Source organism: Corvus hawaiiensis, chromosome 1, assembly GCF_020740725.1.
Source record: "Corvus hawaiiensis isolate bCorHaw1 chromosome 1, bCorHaw1.pri.cur, whole genome shotgun sequence".
NCBI lineage: Eukaryota > Metazoa > Chordata > Aves > Passeriformes > Corvidae > Corvus > Corvus hawaiiensis.
Genome location: NC_063213.1, coordinates 57,878,069 through 57,903,103, shown reverse-complemented (window position 1 = coordinate 57,903,103; position 25,035 = coordinate 57,878,069). Strand labels below are relative to the sequence as shown.

At 36.8% G+C, this 25,035-nt stretch overlaps 1 protein-coding gene across 17 annotated transcripts in view; it reads left to right on the top strand.

The window, feature by feature from the left end:
• Window positions 1-25,035, top strand: part of LOC125327083 (metalloreductase STEAP2) — an 81,404-nt gene that overhangs the window by 21,779 nt on the left and 34,590 nt on the right. For 5 of the 17 annotated variants that reach the window (XM_048306027.1, XM_048306046.1, XM_048306035.1 and 2 more), the window contains 17 exons: window positions 4,816-4,878; window positions 6,224-6,285; window positions 7,307-7,416; window positions 9,092-9,168; window positions 10,622-10,720; window positions 12,558-12,707; window positions 12,832-13,009; window positions 13,747-13,870; window positions 15,857-15,905; window positions 15,990-16,111; window positions 16,604-16,820; window positions 17,674-17,838; window positions 19,093-19,211; window positions 19,635-19,753; window positions 20,771-20,852; window positions 22,102-22,294; window positions 22,829-22,966. In XM_048306027.1, coding sequence (XP_048161984.1) covers window positions 4,816-4,878; window positions 6,224-6,285; window positions 7,307-7,416; window positions 9,092-9,168; window positions 10,622-10,720; window positions 12,558-12,707; window positions 12,832-13,009; window positions 13,747-13,870; window positions 15,857-15,905; window positions 15,990-16,111; window positions 16,604-16,820; window positions 17,674-17,838; window positions 19,093-19,211; window positions 19,635-19,753; window positions 20,771-20,852; window positions 22,102-22,294; window positions 22,829-22,966 — 2,067 coding nt within the window. Of the gene's footprint in view, window positions 1-1,022; window positions 4,258-4,336; window positions 4,508-4,815; window positions 4,879-6,176; window positions 6,286-7,306; window positions 7,417-9,091; window positions 9,169-10,621; window positions 10,721-12,557; window positions 12,708-12,831; window positions 13,010-13,746; window positions 13,871-13,902; window positions 15,906-15,989; window positions 16,112-16,603; window positions 16,821-17,673; window positions 17,839-19,092; window positions 19,212-19,634; window positions 19,754-20,770; window positions 20,853-22,101; window positions 22,295-22,828; window positions 22,967-25,035 lie in introns of those variants that run through there. The other 12 variants (XM_048306064.1, XM_048306209.1, XM_048306097.1 and 9 more) reach the window with 11 other exon arrangements.

The following is a 25,035-nucleotide window of genomic DNA, read 5'->3' as shown; positions in this document are numbered from 1 at the left end:
AATATGTGGGTGCTTTGATCAGCATTTTCTGTGAGAGATAAAACTTGAATGTGAGTTCATAAAAACATTCTAAGGGGAATTTATTTCTCTTTCAATGTCTGGATAACAGATTTTTCACACAGATACACTGGATAGCTATATCCCTTATCCTGCTCTAAGATATTCTCCATGCTTTCAGAACACAAGAGTGAACAAACACTACAGTACTATCAGCATATATTCAGCCCACCTTTCATTCAACAAAAAGTTTGGCCAGGCACCAGTAAGTTTGCCAAGTGTCTGGTTGTGTGTATGAAAAAGCATTACTCTTTAAATGAAACAAAAAGGTGAAGCACTTTGCAGTCCTTCATTTGGAAATACGTAACTTTTTTCCTAGGAGGCTTACACCAGCATGAAAGGAAAGAGGAAAACAATACATGAGAGGTATAATCCTGCTTAACTGTTGATTGGCAGCATAAACTGTGCTGAGTGCAGAGAAGTAAAGATGCATGGGTCAGTGGAGCTGGCAGCATCTGCATTGCTTTCACATTAGGTTACATGGCCTTCCCAGACTCCCAAATTGAATATAGGTATTTTTAGAATTCAGAACATTTAATATCTGTTTGTGCCATGCCTAACCTAACAGTAACATTTTGGACCTCAAAGTCTGTCTTTTCATGGCTTTTATTTTTTTTCATCTCCCCATGTATCTATATCTCAGTGCTTGTTCTACTGAATGTTGATATTATGCCGGCAGCTGGGGCCCCAAACTTACACCTTTGTCCAGCCTTACCTTGTACTGTACAAGAGTGTTACTGTACAAGTGTGTCCTGTGATTTGCCGTGTTTTCTTACAATAATAAAGATCAGTGTGAAAGTTCCCATCAATTCCTTACCACCCCATGACCTCAACACTGTATTTTAATAGTACAGGCAGGTAAATCCAGATGTTGGAAGCTCTGTTGACTTTACGGGATTACGGTTGAGTCTACCGCCAGCCACTTCACAGGTCTTTTCCTTTTTTTCTGTGAATATCAAACACAGAAGGTCTGTCAGAACAGAAAAAAAAAAAAAAGAGAAAAGGAAGTCAAGGAGTCAACAGACTGATTCTTAAGAAGACTCTGATTTCTGTACTTTAAAGACCTACAGATTCAATACAGCCAAGGAAAGGACATCACTTGACTAGACCTGAAGACCCCCATTGCAGCATATGAAAGGTATATACTGAATAATAGTCCTTTAAAAGCTTGCAACCTAATTTGTAAAACAGTAAATACCAAGTGGTAGAGGAAATAATTCAGTCAGCAAAGTCAACAGGAGATTACTAGCAGACCTCGATATGTAATCTTGATTTTCTAACACACAGCTGTGTCCTACACACAGAATCCTGCGGTTTTATAAAAATATAAGTTTTACCTCAAGAATAGAGTTTGCTGAACTATCTTCACACCAAAATAATTTGTCGTCTTTCAAAACAGAAATCTTCTTTACATCAAGTCTACTTTTTTAACATCTTTCTTAGCATTTGTAAGACTTAAAAATCAATACTCTCATAAGTAAGGCCTTGGTGTCTTGAATATTTTCATTACCAACAGAAGAGGTAGATGTGATTAAAATACAATATAAGCCTGTTTGAGCTTTATTAACTTTTGAGTAAATATTTTCACAGTTGATGCATGCTTTTGAGGATGGGCATTTGCCACTTCCCAAGGGCAGCAGAATCCTTGTAGTCAAACTTGCATAACGTAGGTTTCATCCCAAATTTCAAAAGCTTCATTTTGAAGAAGGTGCACAGTGAGCAAATGGACTTTTGTGATATGATCTTTGGAACAGTGAGCCAATAAATGGCATGTGACCTAAGCTTATAATTTACAGAGTAAGTTGCCCAGTTTAGGTATATTCTCTATACATTTGTTATTCGAATACAGAGCAACAAAACTTAGAACCAGTTAAGCTACAATGAAAATAAGTGTTAGCAGGTTTTTTTTATATAAGCTTTAAAACTGAATACGTACAACTTCAGTTCCTAGCTGGGCACCAAGGCAAAAAAAATATTCAGCTTGTTCAGCTAACTGCCTGCAGACATACAAGCATTGTCAGCACAATTAATCTCAGTTGCTTAATAGAAAATCTTGTTCCATCCAGTGTAAGCCCAGATACAAAACAGAATGTTCACAGAAACAAATATTTAAGTAGAACATGGAAGGGCCAGTAAAGTGGTTAGAGTAATGGAGAGGTGTGTGTACATGGACAGATGAAGTGTCGAACACCAGCTCCAACTGCATTGTCACATGGTGTGAGGGAACTACGTAATGTGCTACAGGTCCTGCCTTTGTATGACCTGGGTTCTATGATTGCAACTCAGGATGTCGTGGATGTCAAAGGAGTCATTGCATTTCCTAAATTCAGAGTCCCGTACTATGCTTGGCTATATTTTTCCCATCATTTTTGAGTTGCATACAGGATGAATTTCTACTAAATGCAGAGTGTGCATGGATATTTGTGAGTATACACAATATTGTGTATTTACCCTTTGATGGAAAGAGAACTCTATAGCATATGTGAGTTCTAAACGTGAGATGCACCTTATTTCTGCAGAAGGCAGGTATGAAATGGGAGGGGTGTAGCATACAAGCTGGAAAAAATGAAAATAAGAACTGTGTTGGTTATAGTTGGAGCCAGAAAGGTGTCTTTCTTTATTGTTATGAATCACTTCACATAAAAGCTGTCTGGAGATTTAAACAGCTATATTAGCATTTAATAAATTTATTCACATATTCAAATATTTGTTTGGAATCACTGTAGTTAATTATTCGTTAATGAAAACTGAGGTTGGCAGAAACAGGGCCTGCACTCAAAGATTTGGGATATGTGCGTATCCAACGTGACGTGTGTGCAACTTGCCCAAAGTTTATTGATGCCTGAAAGATAGGCTGGAAATAAATCCCCACAGACCAGTGTCTGTAGAGCAGGTACTTGTTTATTGCAGCGCTGGTGGTGAGGGGGATTTTTCCTCTTAACTCAGCCGCCTTTGTCAAGTGCTGTAGTATATTTATACAGTAAATTTTGCTTAATGTTGCTGTGTTATTACAGCATCATCACATACGTGCTGGAACTAATTTACATAGCATGATCTCATGGTTATTAGATAATTCTTTGCACTGCTCATGCACTTCCCCAATTTGGGGGTCTTCAGGGGTCTTTGATGAAGGCTTCTAAAGTCTTCTTCGCACTTGAACTTTTCAACTTTGTCTTCGGGGCATGCGCAGTTACAATGGTATAACTTTGGTCCATCTGGGCTTAACCGGCCTAAATTCTTCGTATTGTGGCTAATTGGCTTTGGCTTGCCAATTTCTCATTAGTACTACGCTTACCTATCTCTAAAACTATACACCCGGTAAGTTTTGTTTTGTTTTGGTTTTCTTTCTCTTTTTCTCTATTCTGCATATAAGCAACTAGTTAACTATATACTAGCCATTACATTGTATAAAAAGTTATTAATATTAGATTATATGGGTATCAAAAGTTATGATTCAGATTATATAAGCATCAGGTTACAGGTATAGAAGTTATGATTCAGGCTACATAAGTAAAAGCTATGATTCAGGCTATATAAGTATAGAAGGCTATCCTTCAGGTTATATTGATATTCTTCGAGTTATATTGATAAAAAGTCATGATTTAGGTTATATTGATATTAAGGTTACATAGATATCTGATAACCCAAGCTATATAAGCACTTTGTTACTTTGACCTAAGTTATATAGACATCAGTATCCAAATCCTAGGAAGGGCAGCTAAAGTGAGCAGTCCAGAAGAGTACCTGCAAGCCCACCAAGCGCTGTGTTGTCCTTGAATCTCAGCTGTCAACTAAGCCTCAAACAGCTGCTCGCTGTTTGCAAGTAGAACATATCTACATCCCCTTACCCTTCTGTCCCTGCCTTTATTACTTTTTTGTATTGGTCTATGCAGAGAAAAGGTTCCTCTCGCCCCCTGCCCCGCTGCCATGCTACTCAAGGGAGTGCTTTCCTGTCTGGGGCTTGTCATGGTGATCTTTCTTGGAGGGTTTTTTCATGATTATTTCTTAGGGATTGACCAGCCTCTTCCCTTCCAGCTCCACAGCATGTGGGAGCCGCCGACCCTCTCCACCGCACGGGGTGGGGAAATGCTTTTTCTCGCCGAGGTCGCGTTCACAGATAACAGCCCACGAAGTGACTTTGTGGCAGGGTGGAGGAGGGTGTCAGCCGCGGGGGTCGTGGCAGAGCCCTAGCAGCGGAACGAGGCAGGAGGGGCCGGGCGGGCTCTGCGGGCTGCGGCGGTGCGGGCGGGCCGGGCCCCGGCGCCGGGAGGAGGCGCCGCGCCGCTCCCATGGCAACGGCGGGGCCGCCATGGCCTCGCTGGCCGCGGCCGAGCCCCTCGCCTCACGAGCGGCCTCCCGCTCCCCGGCTCTCGGCCCCTCTCGCTCCCCGGCTCTCGGCCCCTCTCGCAGCGGCGGCGAGTGGCGCAGGAACACCACGGACGCCGCTCAGGTGAGCTCTCCCGCGGGCAGGGGCACCGCCAGCCCTGCTGCTGGCCCGGAAGCCCTGCCCTGCCCTGCCCTGCCCTGCCCTGCCCTGCCCTGCCCTGCCCTGCCCTGCCCTGCCCTGCCCTGCCCTGCCGGCTTCCTCGGACTGAGAACAAGCCCCGCTTTGTACTCCGCACACAGCCTGGATTTACCTGTCCCCGGGTAAATTCACATTGGTTTAACGCGGCTATTTCACATTTTAAAAACCTTAAAAGCAAAATCTCGAGATTTAAAAAAAAAAAAAAAAAAAAGTTAAAAGCGTTGCTTTTTCAGGATACCCAGTTGAGATCGGTGGATCTGGATCACGTCATCAAACTACTCAAAAGTTCGGACTCAGTAAGTAACCCTGATAACTCAGTAAGTAACCCTGGTACCTCGCTATCTCAGTTACACAGGCAGTAATGGGGCTTAGACAAATATTATGTACAGTTACTTTAGTGCACCCACCCTGAATAAACTCCAGCACAGGTGACTGGAGCTACAGAGCACAAAGCTGAGTATTTCTTCTGGTATTTGAATGCTTCTGGAGATGATAATTGTTATAAAAAAATTGTGCCAATTCTGGGTTTATGTTAAAAATACGCAGAGAAAGAGATCACACAGGCACTTAAAAAAGACAAAAGCATGTGCATTCAACAACTAGACGTGAAGAATTCTAGCCTGTTTGCTAATTTTAGAGTACTGAAACCTACAGTGGGAAACAGATATACATACAACCTTATTGAAAGTATGTCATGAATTCATGTAATTGTCCAAGTTAATTGCTAACAGTTCTCCAGGGAGGTGATTCTAAATGAAGGAGAAATGCACAAAGATCAATGTTGAAGAATAAATACAACTACCTAGGCACACAGGAGAAGCAGCATCTCATGGGCTTTTTCCAGATGATTTTTAGTTTCCACAAGATGATTTGGCAGATTAAATTCACTAAGCTATCAAATAATTTTGATCCAAAATATGGATAATTTATACTCTTAAACAAGAACTTGATTAAACTTAGCACATTTTAAATTAATTCTCCACAGAGAAGTATTTATATCTTTCCCCTCTCCCCCTTTTTTAATACAGAACTGATAGAATAAACTTGCTGTCTGAAGAAAAAAGTGCCAGATGATATTGTTTACTGCTTCTGTATAGAGCGTAAGATATATGATAAAATGCCCATAGGATTCTGGGCTTGTAGATTCCTGAAACGGCTTCCTGGCCTGCCTCAAGTTGCAGGTGCTCGGGAGAGCTGAGATGAATGCTGTACATTGCTGACACACCCTGACATATCCTCACTTCAGTTGTTTTCAGCTTTGAAGGCTGTTTCCTAGTGGTGCAGAGCACTCTAAGCCACTTAGATCTACATGCTTACACATTTATGTTGTGGGTGACATAGGTTTGACTTTCTTAGTTGCATTGCAAAGAATCCCAAAGAATTTAAGAGGACTCCACACGTTTGAACAGGAGTTTTTAAAAGCCTCTTCAGTTACAAGAGAACAGACATCATACCTAGAAATGAGGCTTCATTGTGGAGTTAATCCTGCTGCAAAGCACTTTCAGAATTTCATTGTGTCTTGTAAACTTTTTAATCTGGTTTGCACTTTCATTTAAACTTAAAAGGGGATAAACATAATCATTTAATGTTCTAGGGCAAACTGCAATTAAAACCTGCTTTTCATTCTTTTACTTAAGAAAGATTTGGAAAAAGAGCAGCTGAAAACTCTCAAGAAGGTAGTCAAGCATTTTGAAAATGGACTTGTATCCTTTTTGCCGCTGTAGAATTCTGAAGTCATGGTGTTTTATGTATGGTAATACTCTGACTTTTCAGCCAAGTATTTGATGCTGTATTATGCTTCCACGTGGAGAATAGGGATGATCCACATACATCCTCACCACTAGCCTTCTTGTCTGCACACAGCCAAGGCTGCTAGGTTGGCAAGATTCTTGGATATTATATTCATTTGTCACAAAATTCAAAAGAGGGTTCTCACCTGTACAGCGGCCGAAATGTAACTGGTGTACTTTCAATTCAGAATAGAAAAGCATTATAATTGCCACTACCTAAGAAACAGCAGATAAAAAAGCAATGACTTCCAGTAAGGAGACATTTTAAGGAAAAATGAAGTCAGACTAACTTTTTTTCATGTTTACATTACAAAGTGAAAGGTTCCAATAATGAGACGTACTAGGAAGGGTGTCAGCATACAGAAAAATGTGATTAATTTCATACAGTTCAGATAACTGCACAGTGATTTAAGGCATCACACTACAGCTGAGTTGTGTACTTAAAGGCAGTTTCTATGAGTCAGTGGAATGGTAGTAACTTCTCAGTCTCAGTTATTTGTTCAGTTTTGATTTTGTGCCTCAATCTCAATATGTATTTGGGTCCAGATTTTCAAACTTCAGTTAGTCACTTGGGAATAGAGTAGAAAACAATTTAAATATCACAAGGCTGTCTCAGAATTTAGATAGGTAAATCTGACACTGTGATGTAAAACTTTTCATCCTTCATTTTTAGAAATTTAGTGCTGAACTTCCAGTGAGTTTAGCTAAGAAGACAGCTAAGTCAGATTTGCAAAAGTTGTACTTATGTAAAAGTAAGGCTGCTTCAAAAAGCCTAAGTTTTGACTCACATACTTCTTTTAAACACCTAACTTTGGAAGCATTGGTCTTATTTTTTCTTGATTGTGTCTTTGAGGTGTGATGAGCACAGTTTTCAGCTTTTTCTTCTGATTCATAGTGGTACAACTATATTATTTCCTTAATTTTACATGAAAAGCCCCTTAAGAATGTAGCACAAATTACCAAAATTCTTAACCTGTGTGCAGAAAAAATGAATGAACAAGAAGCTTTCACTGAGCCTTTATGTGAACTTATTCAATTATTTGGGTAAGTACCTCAGCCCCTCTTTTAGGGACTTAAACACTGCTTATTAACATGTTTATACCTTTTCTAAGGCAACTGACATATCCATACAGTATCTATCTACAAAGCACCTGTATCTGCAAGGTATCCATTATATCATCCTTCCTTTTCATCAACTGTCTTTTACTTGTGTCCAATTTCTGTTGACTTGAAGGAGGGGCCCATTTTAATAGTTCAGGATCTATGCAGTTAGATGCTACATAATTCAAAACTGTGTTATACTTGGCCCCAGCTTGCTTGGAAGCAAGGTTCCCCAAGGTGTCTTATTGCCTAAGTCATTCTGGGACTGCTGGCCTCAAAAGATTCAGCAGCTAAGTAGTACTGAGGTGTGTTTTGCTGTTTCAGACAAGCTCTTAAGTGAGTTTAAAAACTTAGGGAGAATAAGGAAGGAAAAAAAAACAAACTGCCAGATAGAAAATTAGTGGCATAGTAAAACAGTTATTCAAATACAGTTTTACATAGCTTCCTCTCAGCTGTTAGGCTTAATAAACAGAGAACTTCTCAGCTGAATCTTTTAGTTCCCTCATCACCCTCAGTTGTACTGCTTGTCTTTGCTGCCACGCAGTGGGGAATGAGGAGGTACATCACGGAGTTTAATTTTCTTTGGTGTTTGGTAGAAGCGTGACAAAACTGAGAATGAGTGTATAAAGTCGATAAAATGCAGCTGTGAGGCTTTTCATCTGTTAGAGCAGTTCAGCATTAATTGTGGTTTCTGCAATGAATATATTTTGGAAAATTGCACCCTTGGGTTTTGCTTTAATTTCTGTACTATGGAAATTACACCACAATTCACTACTACTTCATATGACAGAGACTCCTTTAACCAGAGGTAGGGACTGGTTTGGTTTTTTTAGATTCATTTTCAGATACATTAATTTCTCCAGTAAAATATTCCACTGTTTCATAACTGCTTCTATTTACTTGTCTTCTTCCCACTTATTTTTTTTTTAATGTCTTGTTTCTCCCTCCCCTGCTTCCCCCAACATTTCTTCCATTATTTTCTCTCTTCTTTTTTTTTTTCTCTGGCAGTGTTTACAGAGGTAAACCTACCGGAAAGCTGCTTCTACAGTATGTGCTGCAGAGACCTTAGCATAATACTGTAATGTTTACTGTCAGACAGTTTTTAGCACTTACATGTTTATGTCATATCTGAATATTTTGAATATGTTATTGAGGATTTATTAATATTCGGTTCTTAAAAATAAATTTGTTGTTGGGCTACTTGGAGTCAGTTTATTTGCTTTACTTTTATCCATTTCAAGAGGTCTTGCCCAGAGATATGATCCCTTTTTTTCCACCTCTGCACATGTCTGTACATAGCCTAGCTCTGCAGTAGCCTGGCAGTGTCTAGGTTGTAGTTAGTCTTACACATTTAAATTACATTTGTTTGTTCAGCACATCTTGTTGCATCATATTTGAATTATGAAGGTATTATTTATGAATATGTACCACTAATTGCCAACATGTAATTGCAGATTGTGAAGCTCTCAGTGTAGAATCAGCATTGCAAAGAATGCGTTCATCCTGGAAAAAGTGTCCTTATCTGCAAAAACTATCAAGGAAGAAGAGAAGAGCTGCTGAACTTTTCTGGTGCCTTGATTAAAGCATAGCTGTAATATTTTAAAAATTCATTTTTCAGGTTACCATTTCAAAAAAAGAAATCATCTGATGAAATAAACTATTCCGTTGAAGTTTCACAATCCATTGCACACCTGGGTGAGTGTAACCTGATATGCCACAATAAAATTGTTATTATGCTACAATAAAATCAACTGTATTATTAGCAGGATTTTAATTTATTGTTACTCCTTAGTAAATGTAAGTAATTTCTTTAAATTATTCATTCAATCCTCTGTGCTTTATAGTATTAGAAACAATTTTTACTTTGCTCTACAGCTAACCTGTAGATTGGCTAGCAGAATTATCTATTTGCCAGTGTCAAAAGCTACATGAAAATACTTTATCAGTACAGATGAAGAATTAAACCTGTATATAGCCTGTTTCATTTCATTTTGATCTGAGGAATGGGGGTATTACTGTAAACACTGAAACCTGGGATGTGAGGAACACATATCCTTCCTGCTGCTTTGAAACCAAATGGAAGACACAAGTGAGAAACAGTAACTCCTGACTTCCAGCTCAAACCTTCAAAACCCAAAAGCCTGAGAATTATCACCTACAAAGGCAATGTACAAGACAGTTTAATGCCATGCCTTACTAAGAGCAATAGTTTCTGGCTTCAGCTTCCTGTTGCATCTGAGCCATGAGCTTCTGTCTTTCAGAAATCTCTTTTAGGAGTGCTGTGGAGGAAAAGGTGTCAAAGTCATGTCTTAATGTCACTGGACCTCTAAATGCCAAAATATCTTTTTGTGATCCTTTTACATCTTCTTTCATGTCACGTTTGTGATTTTCAAAGAAAATCCTGTAAGCACTGTAGGTTAAAAGGATTCAGAATAGAGCAAGAGTGATAATATGGCTCAGTTAATAGTAAGACATAAATGGTAGAAAGGTAGCCCAATCAGCCTGTCACACATGAAAGAAATATCCTTGAAATGGGTAAAAAAAGACTCTTAGAAGTCTTTATTTTCACAAATCCAAGTCTAAAAAAGACTTTTAGAAGTCTTTATTTTCACAAATTCCAAGCAGAATGACCGCCTAGTTGCTGACAGTTCTCTTTAGAGTTACATGTCAAAAAGACACTAAAATGTGAAAGATTGTGTATGTTATTCATATTACACACTGGTAGCTCTAGATGAAATTCTCATGTGAGAAAGATCTCTTTCTATGCTCCCTTTATTTCATATCATATCTGCTTAGAAGAAGAGTTTTTGATGACGTGGTAATGATTGACAACAGCTTGGTGTAGTAGCTTTCCTCAGAATTCCACAACGTCTGGAATAAAATCCAGCGTCTTATAAGTCTCTGTAGCCATGAAACAGAAGGTAACTTTTTGATTAAACTTACACTACTCCTCTAATACCCCTTTGTCTTCTCTGGTGTGGGAGTCTCTGTCTCTTGAATATTTTATGAACTTTGCATTAGATTACAGATTTGTAGGGGATATGACCACAGGTAATACTAGGTGCTGTAAAAAGAAGATACTGTGTTAAGAATACTTTCTAAAAAAATTGAAAAGTCTGTAAATTACATTTATTTCTCTTTCTGACAGGTTACTTGATGAGAGTGTCAAGCTCTCAAGTTAAAATACAAATCTGTAAGTGTATTGTTAGCTTTTATAATATGGAGCTACCACGAAAACTACTTTCAGGTAAAGCACAGTATTTTTACTTTTTAGTGATCCCAGCTACTTTGAAGTGCCTCTTTTAATTAGCTATCAACGAATTTTTCTTTTTAACTATGGTTGCTATATCTCATATATTAAATATATAGCATATATATAATTGGCAAATGTGCAATTAACATGTTTTTATAGAGGTGCATACTCTAAATCTGAAAGAAGTTCATTATTGTACAAGGAATTAATTTTTACACTTAACAGAATTAGCATTAAATAGCATCCAGAAACTGTGAACTGATATGAGATCTCTGAAATGTGGGTAGCGGAGGGGGAAAAAAAGTAGTTAGGATCAGAATTATAAGAAGAGAAATGTAGTTTTCTGCTTGCTTATATGTAGCCTGGAGAGAAGCGGCTCTGGTTTCACTTGTGTTGTGAGGGATAGATCTGAGCCTCTCTAAATTTGATTGAGTTTGTATTGTATGGACACATTTGAGCATAGGTTTGAATAAATCATGTGACTTGTCTCTACAGAAAGAGGCTATGCATGAACTCAGGCATGGTCAGAATCCACTGTTACATAATTCCTTTGACTCTTAGATGGTGCCAGAGACTGTTGTCAGGTGAAGTCAGTCACAGATCCCCTCCCTCAGGGGCACAGCATCACTGTGCTCTGAGACAGCACTGGATGGATAGGCAGCCAAACGTCAGGTGAACACTGCCACAGTCTGGCTTACAAGTGCAGGTCAAGGAGCATGCTTGATGTCAATGTGCTCCCCTGCTGCGTTCACGCAGTGTGATACTAGTCCTGTGCCCTCTTACAAGTTTTCATTTATTTTAGGAGGCCTAAAGAAGCTGCAGCTACTACAGCCCTTTCAAAATTCTAGAATTATGAAAGCATCCAAATCTGTTTTTACCTTATGAACAAGACTCAAATCCTGCAAGTAGCTCTGTGTACATTTAGTTCTGTATCTGTAAATAATTCCATCAGGATAAGTGAATGTAATTGAGCAATGTTATTCTTCTTCTGATTTGGAAAATAAGATATGTTATCTTAAAATGAAGAATGTGTTTCAGTGTGATTTTTTTAAAGTCAAATATTTCATCTCTAAGAATATATGTAAATCTTGCCAAAGTTCGACCCTGCAGAGTTCTCTTATCTATAAAGTAGTATCAACTTGGAGCCTATCAGAGTTTATGCTTAGTTAAATCTCATTTCACCATGTGCATTATCTGTATTTATCAAGCTTGTACTTCATGACATTAGACATACATATATTTATATATATACACACACATATATATTTAAGCTGCTTAAGATAAAATTTAATTTCATGAGTTATCATCTATAAATATAAATTTATTTTCTCAATGTTTCACCTTCCCCATAATTCAGTAATAAAATACAGATTTGCATATGCATGGACAAAAGTAAAAACAGACACATTAAAAAGTCAACCTTGTAAATCAAAGTTTGGATTCACCTATTTTAAGTAATATGATGATAGAATGCAATAATTCTCTAGTGAACAGGCTACCAAAGAGAACTAGGTTGTGCACCAACAACTTCCTGCATGACTGAAGAAAGTTTTTCACCTCTATAACCCTGCTTTTGCTTTCATTGTCTAAATCCTAAGAAACATTTAATTTATGTAGCATTTAAGTCTGCTTGAGAGTGAGTCTGTTGGATATGTTTTAGGCACTATTCAGATACAAGAAAAGCAGGTCTTGTGTATTGGATTTTTTTTCTTGACTGCTTGAAATATGGTACTTGATTCTCAATTCTTTCCTGAGAAAGGATGAACATTTTATGAAATAACCAAAATTCTGAGTATTTATTGCATTATAACTAAAGCTATTTTATATGCAGGTTACCAGCCAACAAGTGCAAGCTATAAAATCCAGATGGCTGAAGTAGGAGGATTAGCAGAAACTCTTGTTTTGTCACTAGCATTAGTTGAAAATCAACTTATTGAGAAATTGTGGGTACTCAAAGCTCTCCAGCATCTTTCCATCTCTGGTTAGTACAAACTGTTCTTTCAATAATCTCATTACCACTGATCCTAGATCATTTGTTCTGTGAACATGCCTGAAACAATTACTGGCCTACAGAGAATTAATTACTCATATTTTCATAATTTCAGGAAGAAATTGTGGACTAATGGTGAAGGCCCAAGCAGCCAGCAGGCTCTGTTTGTATCTAAATGGTGCTGATCCCTCAGGACAGCTGGTGTTCCGTTCCTCAGATATCCTATGGAACCTGCTAGAAAACACCTCAAAAGAAGAAGTTGTTAATCAGCTCAGTACCTTGGAATGTGTACAGTAAGTCCATAGAGTATTTTATGAATTAATGTTGTAATTTTGGAGACATCTAAAGTATTCTGTGGTGTACCATTTTGTTTGAAATTGACTGAGAGAAATGCAAATGGATCTCTTATTATGTCCTCATTAAGTTTTCAGTATTAACACAGTTGTTGCTGTTATAGGACAAGAACAAGGTGTTCTGCTGCACAGTGCAGGAGAAATAACCCTGTCTGTTGCTTTATACCATAAAAAAGTTAATTGCAGCATTTTCAAGCTCCCACGTTAGGCTCAACAGGCTAGTATTCCTTCAATGTTGAAATGCTTATGTTATAAAATTAGAAGGAATTTCTATGCCATGATATACAAGGTTTATTTCTAGATCCTCTGCTGGAGTAAATAACAGGTTCTTCCTGTTAGACTGTTTTAAGTATTTAAGATTAGGTATTTCTTCTCAATCATCATTCAGCAATGTCCAGTTCCACGGTTGAGTAAATACTGTGTCTTTGCAATAATTAATTACAAAACAAACAGTGGAAGGTGCAATTTTTAATACATGCATCTTGCATATATGAATAAATTGGATGTCAAGTGGTACCCAAAAGAGTCCATTTCATAATAAAGTTTTAAGTAATTTCACTTGCAGTTAAACCCTAAGGCTTTGAAAAGTATGATTCTGAATAAGGATTCATATACATGGAGCTGTCTAACATTAGAATATCAAAGGAAAGGTAAAATGCATTTCATTTTCTTTTAAGTGCTTTGAAAGAAGTATTTGTAGACCTTCTCATGCATGGCTTCCGGCGCTGCGATTATCAGCTACGGAATGACCTCTTGGTGATTGCCACATTAGTAGCTGAAAACCCTGCAGTGCCCATGGTTGTAAGTATTTAGAGTTGTATTCCAGAGACTAATCACTTCTCCTATGCTGTCGTAGGCTCAGTATTCTTCCCCATTAGGGTTCTAATATTTTTTCCTACTGTGTTTCCAGAGCTTTTTTCTTTCTTGGGTTTGCTGAGCAAGAAAACATTTTTTCTTTCTGCAATTGTCTTTACCTCAAAGAGAATTAAAATCTGTAGGTCATTAGCCCAGACTACTAGTGTCAACCTTATTTAATACTTAGAAAATCGCATTAACGTTATTTATGTACAAAAGTTAATGTTAACTCTTGAATTCTTGTACGGAGTCTTGAACGTGCCATTCTCCTATAATGAGTTTCGCACTAAATCTCATTTGTTGTTTGAAGATGTAGACTATATTCATATGACCCAAATTCAATGTGTGCCTCATAACTGGGAACAAGAAGGGTTGTCCAAAAATCATCTCAGGAGCTCTGAGTAAGATTCTGAGAAAATAATTACTTAGATCCAGTTAATAAGAGGCACATAAATTCTTCTAAAGACTACATCACATAATGCACTACCATGACTTGCCTGAAATGTGGATGACTCATTCTTTTGTAATATCTCAGAATTTTTATGAGAAACCTGCAGAGAGATTAACTTTTTATAGATGTTAATATTCCTTTAGTCTCTTGTTTTACAGTTAAGATTTAGAACTTCAAATGAAGTTGTGACAAACATATTGAATAATTAAGCAGTCAAATCCCTGTGGATCTATTGGCTGTTCAGGAATATATTACTTTCTTCTTGAATAGAAGTTTTCCAGTTGGCTGTATTACTAAACAGATGTTGTAGTCTGTAATGAATCTTACAGACTTTTCATTCAAGCTTTTCATTTAACTAGTATGAAATGTCTGTTGTACTAGAGCAGCAACATATTTGATGTCTAGAACATTCAAATTGTTTATCTGGCTGTAGAAACAGGGCATTTTTTTCCTACAAGATAAGTAAACAGGATATGTATTTTTAATTCCTTATACTAAAAGGAAGAAAAATTGTTTCTATGCAAAGAAAATATTAAAACAATTTAGGTTCTTTACTCTCAGCCTGCCTCGAGATTTTACAAGGTATAAATATCCGGTAGGAAAAACGTTAATATTACCATTTAATCCTGCCTTATAGATCATACTAGAGAAATTTGCTTCAGAATGTTCCTTTTTTCTTAATATACTATCCAAGCAACTTCAGAAAAGTCAGTCTTGTATTTTACATAGTTCAAAAATCAGCATAAGAATCTGAGCCTTTGAAAAGAAAACAGTTTTCTCATCACAACCAAACTAAAATATATGTAAAATTCATAATGATAATTATTCCTCTGTGTTAGAATAAAACTGTGTGTTTGTTAATTGCTTCAGAAACAAAACTCTCTTGCCTCTAATGTCCTGCATAGACGCTTCCTGGCTTTGGTCTTATCCGTAGTTATATTAGACATTACTGTCCTTCTCCTAGCTCTCTAGGAGCTATGATTTACAAGCTTTTATTTTCTGAGCTTTTCATGTGTGATATTGGCAAGTTCTTCTTGTCCATACATGCAGTTTTTATATGTTTACTTGTAAATGCATTAAACTTGAAGTGTATTGGTCTGCATAACTGAAGCCACAAAATTGTATGTACTGATGACCCTGATGTAAAACATGAACAAATGCATTTTTAAAAACACAGCTCTAAGAGCACTGAGAATATGGGTTTCTTGTGTTAGATTATAGTAGTGAATGCATTTCCCCACAGAAGTTCCGACTTGTACTGAATGACACATGGGTTTTATTGTACCCTTAGGACTGCAGTTAGTTATTGTTGTATAATGTCCAAATGGTTGACCTCTTCTTTGATAAAATTCTGTTTATCCTGCCATAGGATACATTAAATTCCGTGTTCTGAAGAAGAATGCCAAACCAAAATTAAATCATAAGTCCTAATGTCACTGCAATTTAATGTAATTAATGTATGTTTTTTGAATGCCTGTTAGGAAAGTGGATTTGCAGAGCTGTTAATAGTACTTGCAACATTTACTGAAGGTAAGAGATTCCATACTGCATAATTACACAATTTTTGCCTTTAATTATGATTTTTTTGTAACTTATCTACAATTTCCTTCATAGTTAGACTTCCCAATCCCTTGGTAAAAGGTTTTAAACTTACCTACTCTTATGAGGACTTTGAGATGAAGAAGTTACTATTTAATGTAATAGCAATCTTATCTAAAGACCCATCTGCTGCACAGGTAAGTTGTAATAGAACAGAAATAATAAGTAAAAAAAAAACCAAACAAAAAAAGACAAAGACAAAGGAATCACAAAAATATTACTTATCTGTCCATCTGGCATAGCCCAGTACAGTGAAGTTATCTGTTCTCCAAATCAGGAATTCATACATAGCTTCAGACCAAGTCCTGCTGTTGGAAAGCAGCATACAATTTCTGTTTTAGAAAGTTACAAACTTGGACCGTGCTAGGAAAATTGCTGACAAGTGACTGCAGAGCATTATTGAAATATACCAGAAGAACATAATAAAATTTAACAAACCACAGTCTGTGGGAAATCTACAGAATATAAAGAGAATTTGCCTGTACTTGCAGTGTTCATGACATAGTTTCTCAATAAAAAAAAAATGTTGTTAGTGTAGGACAGATAAAGTTGACTCATGCTTTAGATTTTTCTTATTTGTATGTGAAACCTGTAAACTCTCTCTCTTTTTCTTTTTCTGGACTCTGCAGCTCCTCAGTGAAAATCATGTGATGCCAGCTTTACTTTATTATGTAAAACCAAATCAAAGGCCTGGATTTCATGAGTGGTCTGCTGCTCAATATGAAGAATTACAGCTTCATGCAATTGCTGTTTTAGCTTCGGTGGCTCCTGTGTTAGTAGATAAATATTTGTCCTGCCAAGCGAATACTCTTCTCCTTGTGTTCCTAGAATGGTGTATAGGCCAAGGTCAGTGGGTGCTCATGGCTTTCACACACACGTAACCTCAAAACAGTTCAGCTGAACTTACTTTCTTTGGCAGGAAAGGAAAATGTAAAACTCATGATGTCAGAATGATTGTTTTTCGATAAGTCACTTAGGAATGAAATGTTTCCAAAAAAACAAACAGCCATCCTTTTTTTTTCTGCTGATGGATAAGCTGGTGCCCCTTTCCCTGTGTACCACTATACTGATATTCCTCCATCTGTGTGGGCAGCCAAACACCTCTATTGTCTGTGTTTTATATGAGCCAGGAACTTCCCTTGTGGCCAAGTGAGACCAGTAATTCCTGCCATGAGACAGGACACGTTAACTCAGAGAGACAGGGTGCGGACTAAAGCTGGCTTCTGAGCATCAGATCAGAGTGTGGGCTAAGCAAAAAGATAACTAAGGGCACTCAGTTTTGTTGACAAGATTTCTAAGGATAGATATTTTTCATAATAAAATTGGTATGTCTTCCTGGGAAGAAATTTTTATTTGGGTTGAATGGAGATCAAAATGTTGCTATTAAATGTCATGCTAAAGAACATATTTTGAGTTTTGAAAACTGCTCATGAACCTAGTAAGGTTAAAAAATGTATAATAATTTCAAATGTTGACCAAAATCTTACCTTTCTTATGCATGTAAAAAGTATAGTCATACACGGAAAGGCATATTACTAGATGGTTTTAAACAAGAGTAATTTCTAACTTCAAGGGGATTTGGGGGTTTTTGTTGTTGTTGTGTTTTGGGGTGTTTTTTGGTTTTATTTTTGCTGAGCACATTATCATTCTGAACATATACTGTCTGCAAAAACTACTATTCATTGATGTTGCTCCACAGATCCTTTCTTTGGTCAAGGTAACAGTTTCCATGGAACAGGTGGTTGTGGCAACAAACTTGCACAAATGCGCTATGGCCTCCGAGTGCTGAGATTTGTTGTGTCCCTTTATGATGATGCTGTGAACATTAATTTGTGTGACCAGGGAGCAATTAGCCAGCTACTGGGTAAAGCACAATTTGTATTGCTGTTGTTTAATTAGTACATTTCTGTTGACACTAAGAATGTTCATGTATTTTTGTGTGCTGTGTTTTTAGTGTGTTATTCCTTTGACTGCTGAAAAACTAAAAAACCTCTACCAGTTAATCCAAAATGTAACTGATTTTATTTTAAATTTTTTTACGTTTCAACACCCATTGAATGAATTAAGCAAAACAGACAGTTCTAAAAGTCTAGGTGTTTAATTTCAGAGCAAAAGCTGCTCCTTCTCGCTTTATGTTGCTGCATTTGGTACATCTTGTTTTCATAGTGGTAGCCCCCAGAAACTCCAGCCCACGAGTATTTTTCCACCTAAATCTATTACAGTGTTGCTTTCCACAACTCCTCTTTAGTGCAGAATAAAATTAATAACAAGGTGCCTTTGTATGAAAAACATGAAGAAAAAAAGCAGAACAAAACTGCTTAACCACTGCTCCTGCAATTTTAGAGCATTCATTTCCTGTTCAGTAACACATACCTACTGTAAAATTTTGGTTTAAGTTCCAAAACAAGCTGGTTTAAGTTCTTTTCTTACAGTAACAGAAAGTTTTCAGTACTCTGAAGGAAACAAAACAGGAAAGATCCTTTGGAATTCAAAGAGTATGTTCTAATAAAAAGCCTAGAAATGAAGTATTTTATAGCCTCAGTTGAACTCCAGTGAAAACTCAGTGGAAACCTACAGCTTTTAGTGAAAGCAAAATTAACACTATACCTTACATATCAGAATCAAGTAACTTTTCTTACTCTAGGGGAGCTTTGTGTATGAATGCCCTCTTTCACATAGTGGCTCCAAGGCAGATTTTCTCAGCAATGGTGGTATTTCATGTCTTTCCCACATTTCCACTGTCAGTACAAACGTTTGTGAAGCTGCACAATAGAGTGAACCAGTAAGTTTGTTGTCTTTTTCTAAGAGTTCCTTAATTCACATCAGGTCCCTGAATTCCTTGCACTGGCACAATACAAGGGGCAGCACAGAGTCTGAACAAGGGAGAAATCAGTGCAAACTGCTGTCCTTAACTCTGTCACCAAGAGTAAAGGCCATGAAACTGCAGCATCAAAGTGCTGCACTTCTGTAAGCTGTTATAAAAACACAGGAGATAAAACTGAACTTACTTTAAAAATCCTTTCATGTAAATTTGAGTTTTTTTAAAAAGCAACAGCTGTAATAGAATTTTGAATTGTGTATAGGGGCATTCATATATATAAAATATATCCATTTACAGACATCTTAAAGTATGCAGCAAACAAATCTGAAGAGAAGGAAAGTACTCTTCTACTGGAAATCCAAGCTGATACCTTATTTATTTTGTCTGTTCTCTGTGATAATGATCTCCACAGAAAGGTATGTATCTTTCTACCTTATACTGTGCAGACATTGCCAAAACACGTTATATTTTCATTTAAGGGACACTTTTTTTCTGTTTTAATTTAAAAGCAGGTGTCAACTGTTGTTAACAAGTCATGTTTCTTGACACAGCTAAAATGCAAAAACACTCAGAAATCCACTAGCAAGTGTTGAAGATACTTGATTGTTAATTTACATTATTTTGAAACTGATATATGGAAGTGTGTTAAGAAATGAATTAGCACTTTGGAAAAACTGAAAATCTCTTTTTCTTGTGTATAAGGAGTATGTCCTGCTTTTGTGGACCAAATTTATTACAATATAAATACTTACATTTCTCAGTTTCCATTGTATTTTCTTACATGTTTACATTTAGTAAATATTGCTTAAGAAAGATTGCTTTAATTAACATTTCAACAGGAACTCTTCAGCTGTGAAGGAATTGCTATACTTATCCCATTCTTTAAGATGGATCCAAAGAAGTTATATAGTGGATTAGGCCACAATTGTCTCCTCCTCAGTGCACTCGACTGCTTGTGGTTAGTGAAGTATTTTTGCATCAGTAACTCGGAAAAACTCTTGTATTTTTTAGGTCTGCAGTGCTATGATCTTTCTCTGCACATATAGGCCTTTCTTCTATTTACAATGTACAAAAATTCTTAATAAAATTTGACTAATTAAAAATTATGCAAATGAAATAGAAAATCTTACATGCAGTATGTTCCAAATATAGATTCAGTATGACAGCCTCACTCCCTGCACTGAGTGACCTCCTGACATGCAGAGCTACTCAAGACTTTCTAAGAGATGCATATGGCTAGAATCTGTAAATAACTTTAGAGAAGTAAACAGTACTCAAGAACAGACTAATATTAACAAAAAACTGTGTAAGCATAAGAATTGTTTGTAAACTGGCTATATTGGGCCAGAAAGATTGCCAATACATAGGAGGAAAATAAAAAGTTAATTTGTTCTAAGGCAGAGGTTGGTAAATACTTGAAAACCGAATATGTTTGCTGGGAGAAAATACTGATGCAGGAGATCTCTTTAGTTTCTCTGTTAATGATCATAGCTGAGGAAATAAGGAAGCAAAACCAGCATGAATGCTGGCTATATGATTATTTTAATCTGGGAGAAGCAAACCATTGCCAAAAAAAAGTCTTGCTTGACTCACCCCCTTGATTTTGCTGGCAGAAATATTCACACAGCCCTGCAATAAACCAGATTAGGGACATGATCTGGTTAAATTTTAAGCTCGTTTACTGAGTTCGTTTCAGTTTAAATACATACTCCAATTCATTGTGAACCTGCCAAATTTCTTAGGCTGCTTCAAGGAAGATGTGCCATCTGCAGGAGAAGAAAGAGCAGTCAAGCAGGGTATATTTAGTTATAGGTGTAAATGAAAAGGCACGTGAAACATGATTTTTCTACTCCCTGAAGGTATGAAGCACATTGCATACCAAATGGTATGCAATTCAGCAAAATAAATGAGATGGTTGTAGAATGTTCTGAAGCATAGAAGTGTTTCTACATAAGTGAAATTATTTCTGTTTAAGGTCCTGTGTCATTGGATGTTACACTGGAGAGGACTATTTTATTGAAAAACAGGGCATTTTTCTCCTTCTGGATTTGTTGGCAGTAGGTATTTTTATTATTGGTTTTGTAGAATGAAAGAGTAGGAAAACAACATGGAAAATTGCATTATTTTTGCTGCAGTATCGCCTAAGACTGTTATACTACAAAAAAAACAAAAACAAAAACAAAAAATCAGTGCATTTAATTCTCTGAGACAGACCCAGACATCTGCTCAGAATTTATTGTATAGATTTTCCCTGTATCTTTTTTCTTTTTTTTTTTTTTGTTAATACATATTTGACAGAGGGAGTTTTTAATTTAACAGAACTATACTATTTTTGAAAAGAAAACTCAAACTATGCTCGTAGTTTGGAAGACACCTCTCTTTAGAAAAGCACTTCAGTGCTTCATATTGAAGTTAGTAAGAACACTTGATGGCTTTAACAGTTTTTATGTTTGAAGTTACTTTGTACATGTATCTTGTGTGTATGGCTACTTCTGGGGATCTTGGACACAGAGCTGGCACAGACATTTCACCTCTTAAAAATAAAAACACACCTTCCTTCATTCATTCACTCCTCATTCTTACTGGCTGTGCTGCCAACCCCTGATGTTCTTGCAGTCCAAAGCTGCAGACCCTCAGAATAACAGAATCATAGAATGGCCTGGGTTGGAACGGACCTCAAAGATCATCCAGTTCAGCTCCCCTGCCATGGGCAGGGACACCTTCCAGTAGACCAGGTTGCTCAAAGCCCCATCCAGCCTGTCCCATCCAGCCTTTGGGGCTGGGACATCCACAGCTTCTCTGGGCAAGCTGTTCTAGTCCCTCACCATCCTCAAAGTAAGGAATTTTTTCCCAGTACCTAATCAAAACCTACCCTCTTTCAGTTTGAAGCCCTTGCCTCCTCTCAGCTGCTGCCAAAAGATCTGGCCACAAAACACAAGATGTGCTGTACTGCTCAGCCTCTGCCTTCAGAGTCTGTTTCTTACAGCAGTAAACTTTGGTAGCAGTGTATTCTCCAGCACACGATCCTGGAGGCATGTACACAAAACCTACTGAGTAATTCTACACACAGGAATGTGCATCTTGTATGATCCTACACTCATACCCCTCATGTTTCTTGATTTATGGAACTTTGCATAGCAGGATTCCAGAAACTTTAAGGATTTACATGTTTATACGTGAGTTTTGTGCAAAACTAGTGATGAAAAGCTTGCAGTTACTTGATTACATATTACACAATTTCTCAGAAGGTAGACATCCCTGTGTTTTGAACAGTTTAAAGCTTTCTTTACTTTTTCCTTGACCAAGTTAAAGGAAAAGAACCTGTGCAATATAATTCTTGGAATCCTGGTTGAATTTTGTGACAACCCTAAAACCACTTTGCATATGAGTATCTGGCGAGGGAAGAGAGATCAAACAGCTGCTAACCTTCTAATACAGTTATGGAGACAGGAGGAGTTGGATTTGGGAGTCAAACGTGATCGATATGGGATGATTGTTGGTAAGTTTGATGATACGTGTGAAACTGTGACCAGTCCAGTAAAATAATGACATTATTTTCTTTTGTAGTCTGAATCCTGGTGACAGTAAATATCAGCATTTATAACTTTACACTGTAATCCTTACCAAACCTAAACTATCTTCTGTTTCATTTGTTTTCTATTTCGTTTTATTTATTCGTTTATTTTCTTTTCATTCTGGCCACTATATAGCATTTTCTACATCAACTGGGAATTAACCAAGTATTGAACAGAACCATGACCAGCTTTTCCAATTCTGGACAGTTAAACTACTCAATTTCTTCCACAATAGGTATTGTGTTTTGTTGTATGGTGTAAAAAGAAGTGAGTGGTATTCTCACAAATTTTTGGTCATGCTAATTAAAATTTCCTGACCAAATATTACGTTCAAATTCTTGGCCAAACAATCAAAATTATTTACATGGTGTCTACAGAATAAGATGGATTTCCTCTAAGTTTGGGAACCTACTACCTCTTCATTTTTCTACTCTGGTTTTGTGTTTTTATATTATTAGACATTAAGAAACCTATTGCTACCAGCTTCCAGAGACAGCAAAAGGTCATTCCTGTGCCTGCCAACTGTCCCACCTTTGCCATCATGGACATTTCAGAGAGCATACGGGCAAAAATTTATTCATTATTTTGCAAGCTAGGTAAGACAAATTAATTGCCTTGTCAGTGTCATATTTGTCATTAAACTTCTTCACCGGTGATCGATAAAGTCACTAGAAAAAAAAACAAGGTCAAAGGAAACATTGAGATGCATCATCAATACTCTCTAATTAATAGATGCTTGCTCATTATGTTTTTATAAGTCCTTGTTTGAGATTTCAAGACTTCCCCACTACTTTGCTGCCCGTACCACTAGGAAGAGTTTTCTTAGGACTAAACCTAAAGTTTGTTTGAAATTCTCTGCAATTTATTTTCCCACACACGATATCTCTTTCACATATTTTAGCACTTCTACATTTATTTCTTTAGATTTAAAAAGGTATTACTCATTGATTGCATTTTCTAACATAATCTCTAATTGTTCTTTTTTTTTTCTGGAGTCTTTCCAATTTATTCAAATTCTTCCCAAAACTGAACACAGTACTCCAACAGAAGCCTCAGAGCCAAATAGAGTTACGTTATTCTACACATCTTGTAAATAACCATTCAGACATTAATGTAACAATAGCTGTATTCTTAGGGGCATGATATTGTTTGCTCATTCAACTTAGAATGTTGTACAGTCATCTACCATCCTGGGTTAGTACAGATGGCTATTCCTACAATTAGAATTTTTTATTTGTCCTTACTGAATTAAATTCTGTGGTTTTAGATAATTTTTCAGAGTGGCAAGATTAATTTGCATTTTAATCTTTTATTTCAAAGTGTGGCAGTTCCTCCTAATTTTTTGGTTTTTTACACACTGAATATGAATACTCATTATACCCTTGTCTTAAAACCTAGACTGAAGTCAAGATAAGTGATAAATTCTTGCACATCCATGAGATTTTTTTTCTGTCTGTAGACAAAAGCTGGGTCTTAGTTTTCAGTAATTCATGTTGGATATTAATTTTTTTTGCTGTTAACATTTAGTTGCATAAACATTATTTGTCTAATTACTGGTTTCAGGGATTTTCTTGTAGGCTTACTTTTGTTTTCATGTCCATCCTCTGCAGGTTCAAAGATAATCAGTAATTGTTCTGAGATTGCTTCAGCCAGTTCTCTGCTTTACCTAGAGAATGAACTGGTTCGAAAACACCCTTAGTTTCTCTAATAATTTATAGCTATTTGCTCCTCTGTTGTAACCCAGGTTCTTAATAATTTTAGTAGTGTTAATTATATTAAATGTTGGATCACAGCTGGATTCTTTACTAAAATAAAAAGGCATAAGACTTTCTTCCAGCTTTCTCCTATATTCACAGATATCTTCCACGTTAGTTATATACATTGTCCTGTGAAGTACTAAGATGATATGAAAGATAATAACATATGGAAATATTTTATAGTCTTCTCTGCAACTTCCTCTTACTATTAAGCTCAATAACAGCCTGTAACACAATGATCTAGAAAAGCAGTGGTGGTAAATGGTCTTTATTTACAGTATTTCTTAGCTTCAAAACATGATGTAATTATACTCTAGACAGATGCTACTTTCCCAGTTACCACACAGATGATATGATGAAGTCTTGAAAGAGATTTGATAGACTGTGCTTAGATTTTTTTAAAATTAAGTACCATTATCATTCAGTGTGAAAAAAAAAGTAACATAGTCTCAGCAACCATACTTCCTTGTCTTATTCTTTTACACATACTAGAAACATTTTTAAAAGATGGAGTCATGATGCTCAAGGCATTATGCTGAAGACAAAATCTACAAGGTGGAGGACAACCTCATTACACAGCTTTGGAACAAAGCACCAGTATAATTTTCCTGTTGGCTACTTCACAGTTAAAGCAAACTCTTTATGTGCTGAACTGCTGCCCTAGAACCGGTGATCTGTAGAGTCAACTGTTTTAACAGAAATCAAACCCTTACCACGGAAGTGTAGCAACCTGGCCTGCCAAGTGATTGGAAGGCTGATGAAGCCATTCATAAGTAAAAATTTTACTATAGAGAGAAAGTATTGTGGAGAAACGGAGTTTTTACCGGCAAAAAGCCTGCTCAGGAGCAAGAGTGACTGACTGGTGTATGTGTGATGAAGATTTTCATGTGTTTATATAACCAGATGTC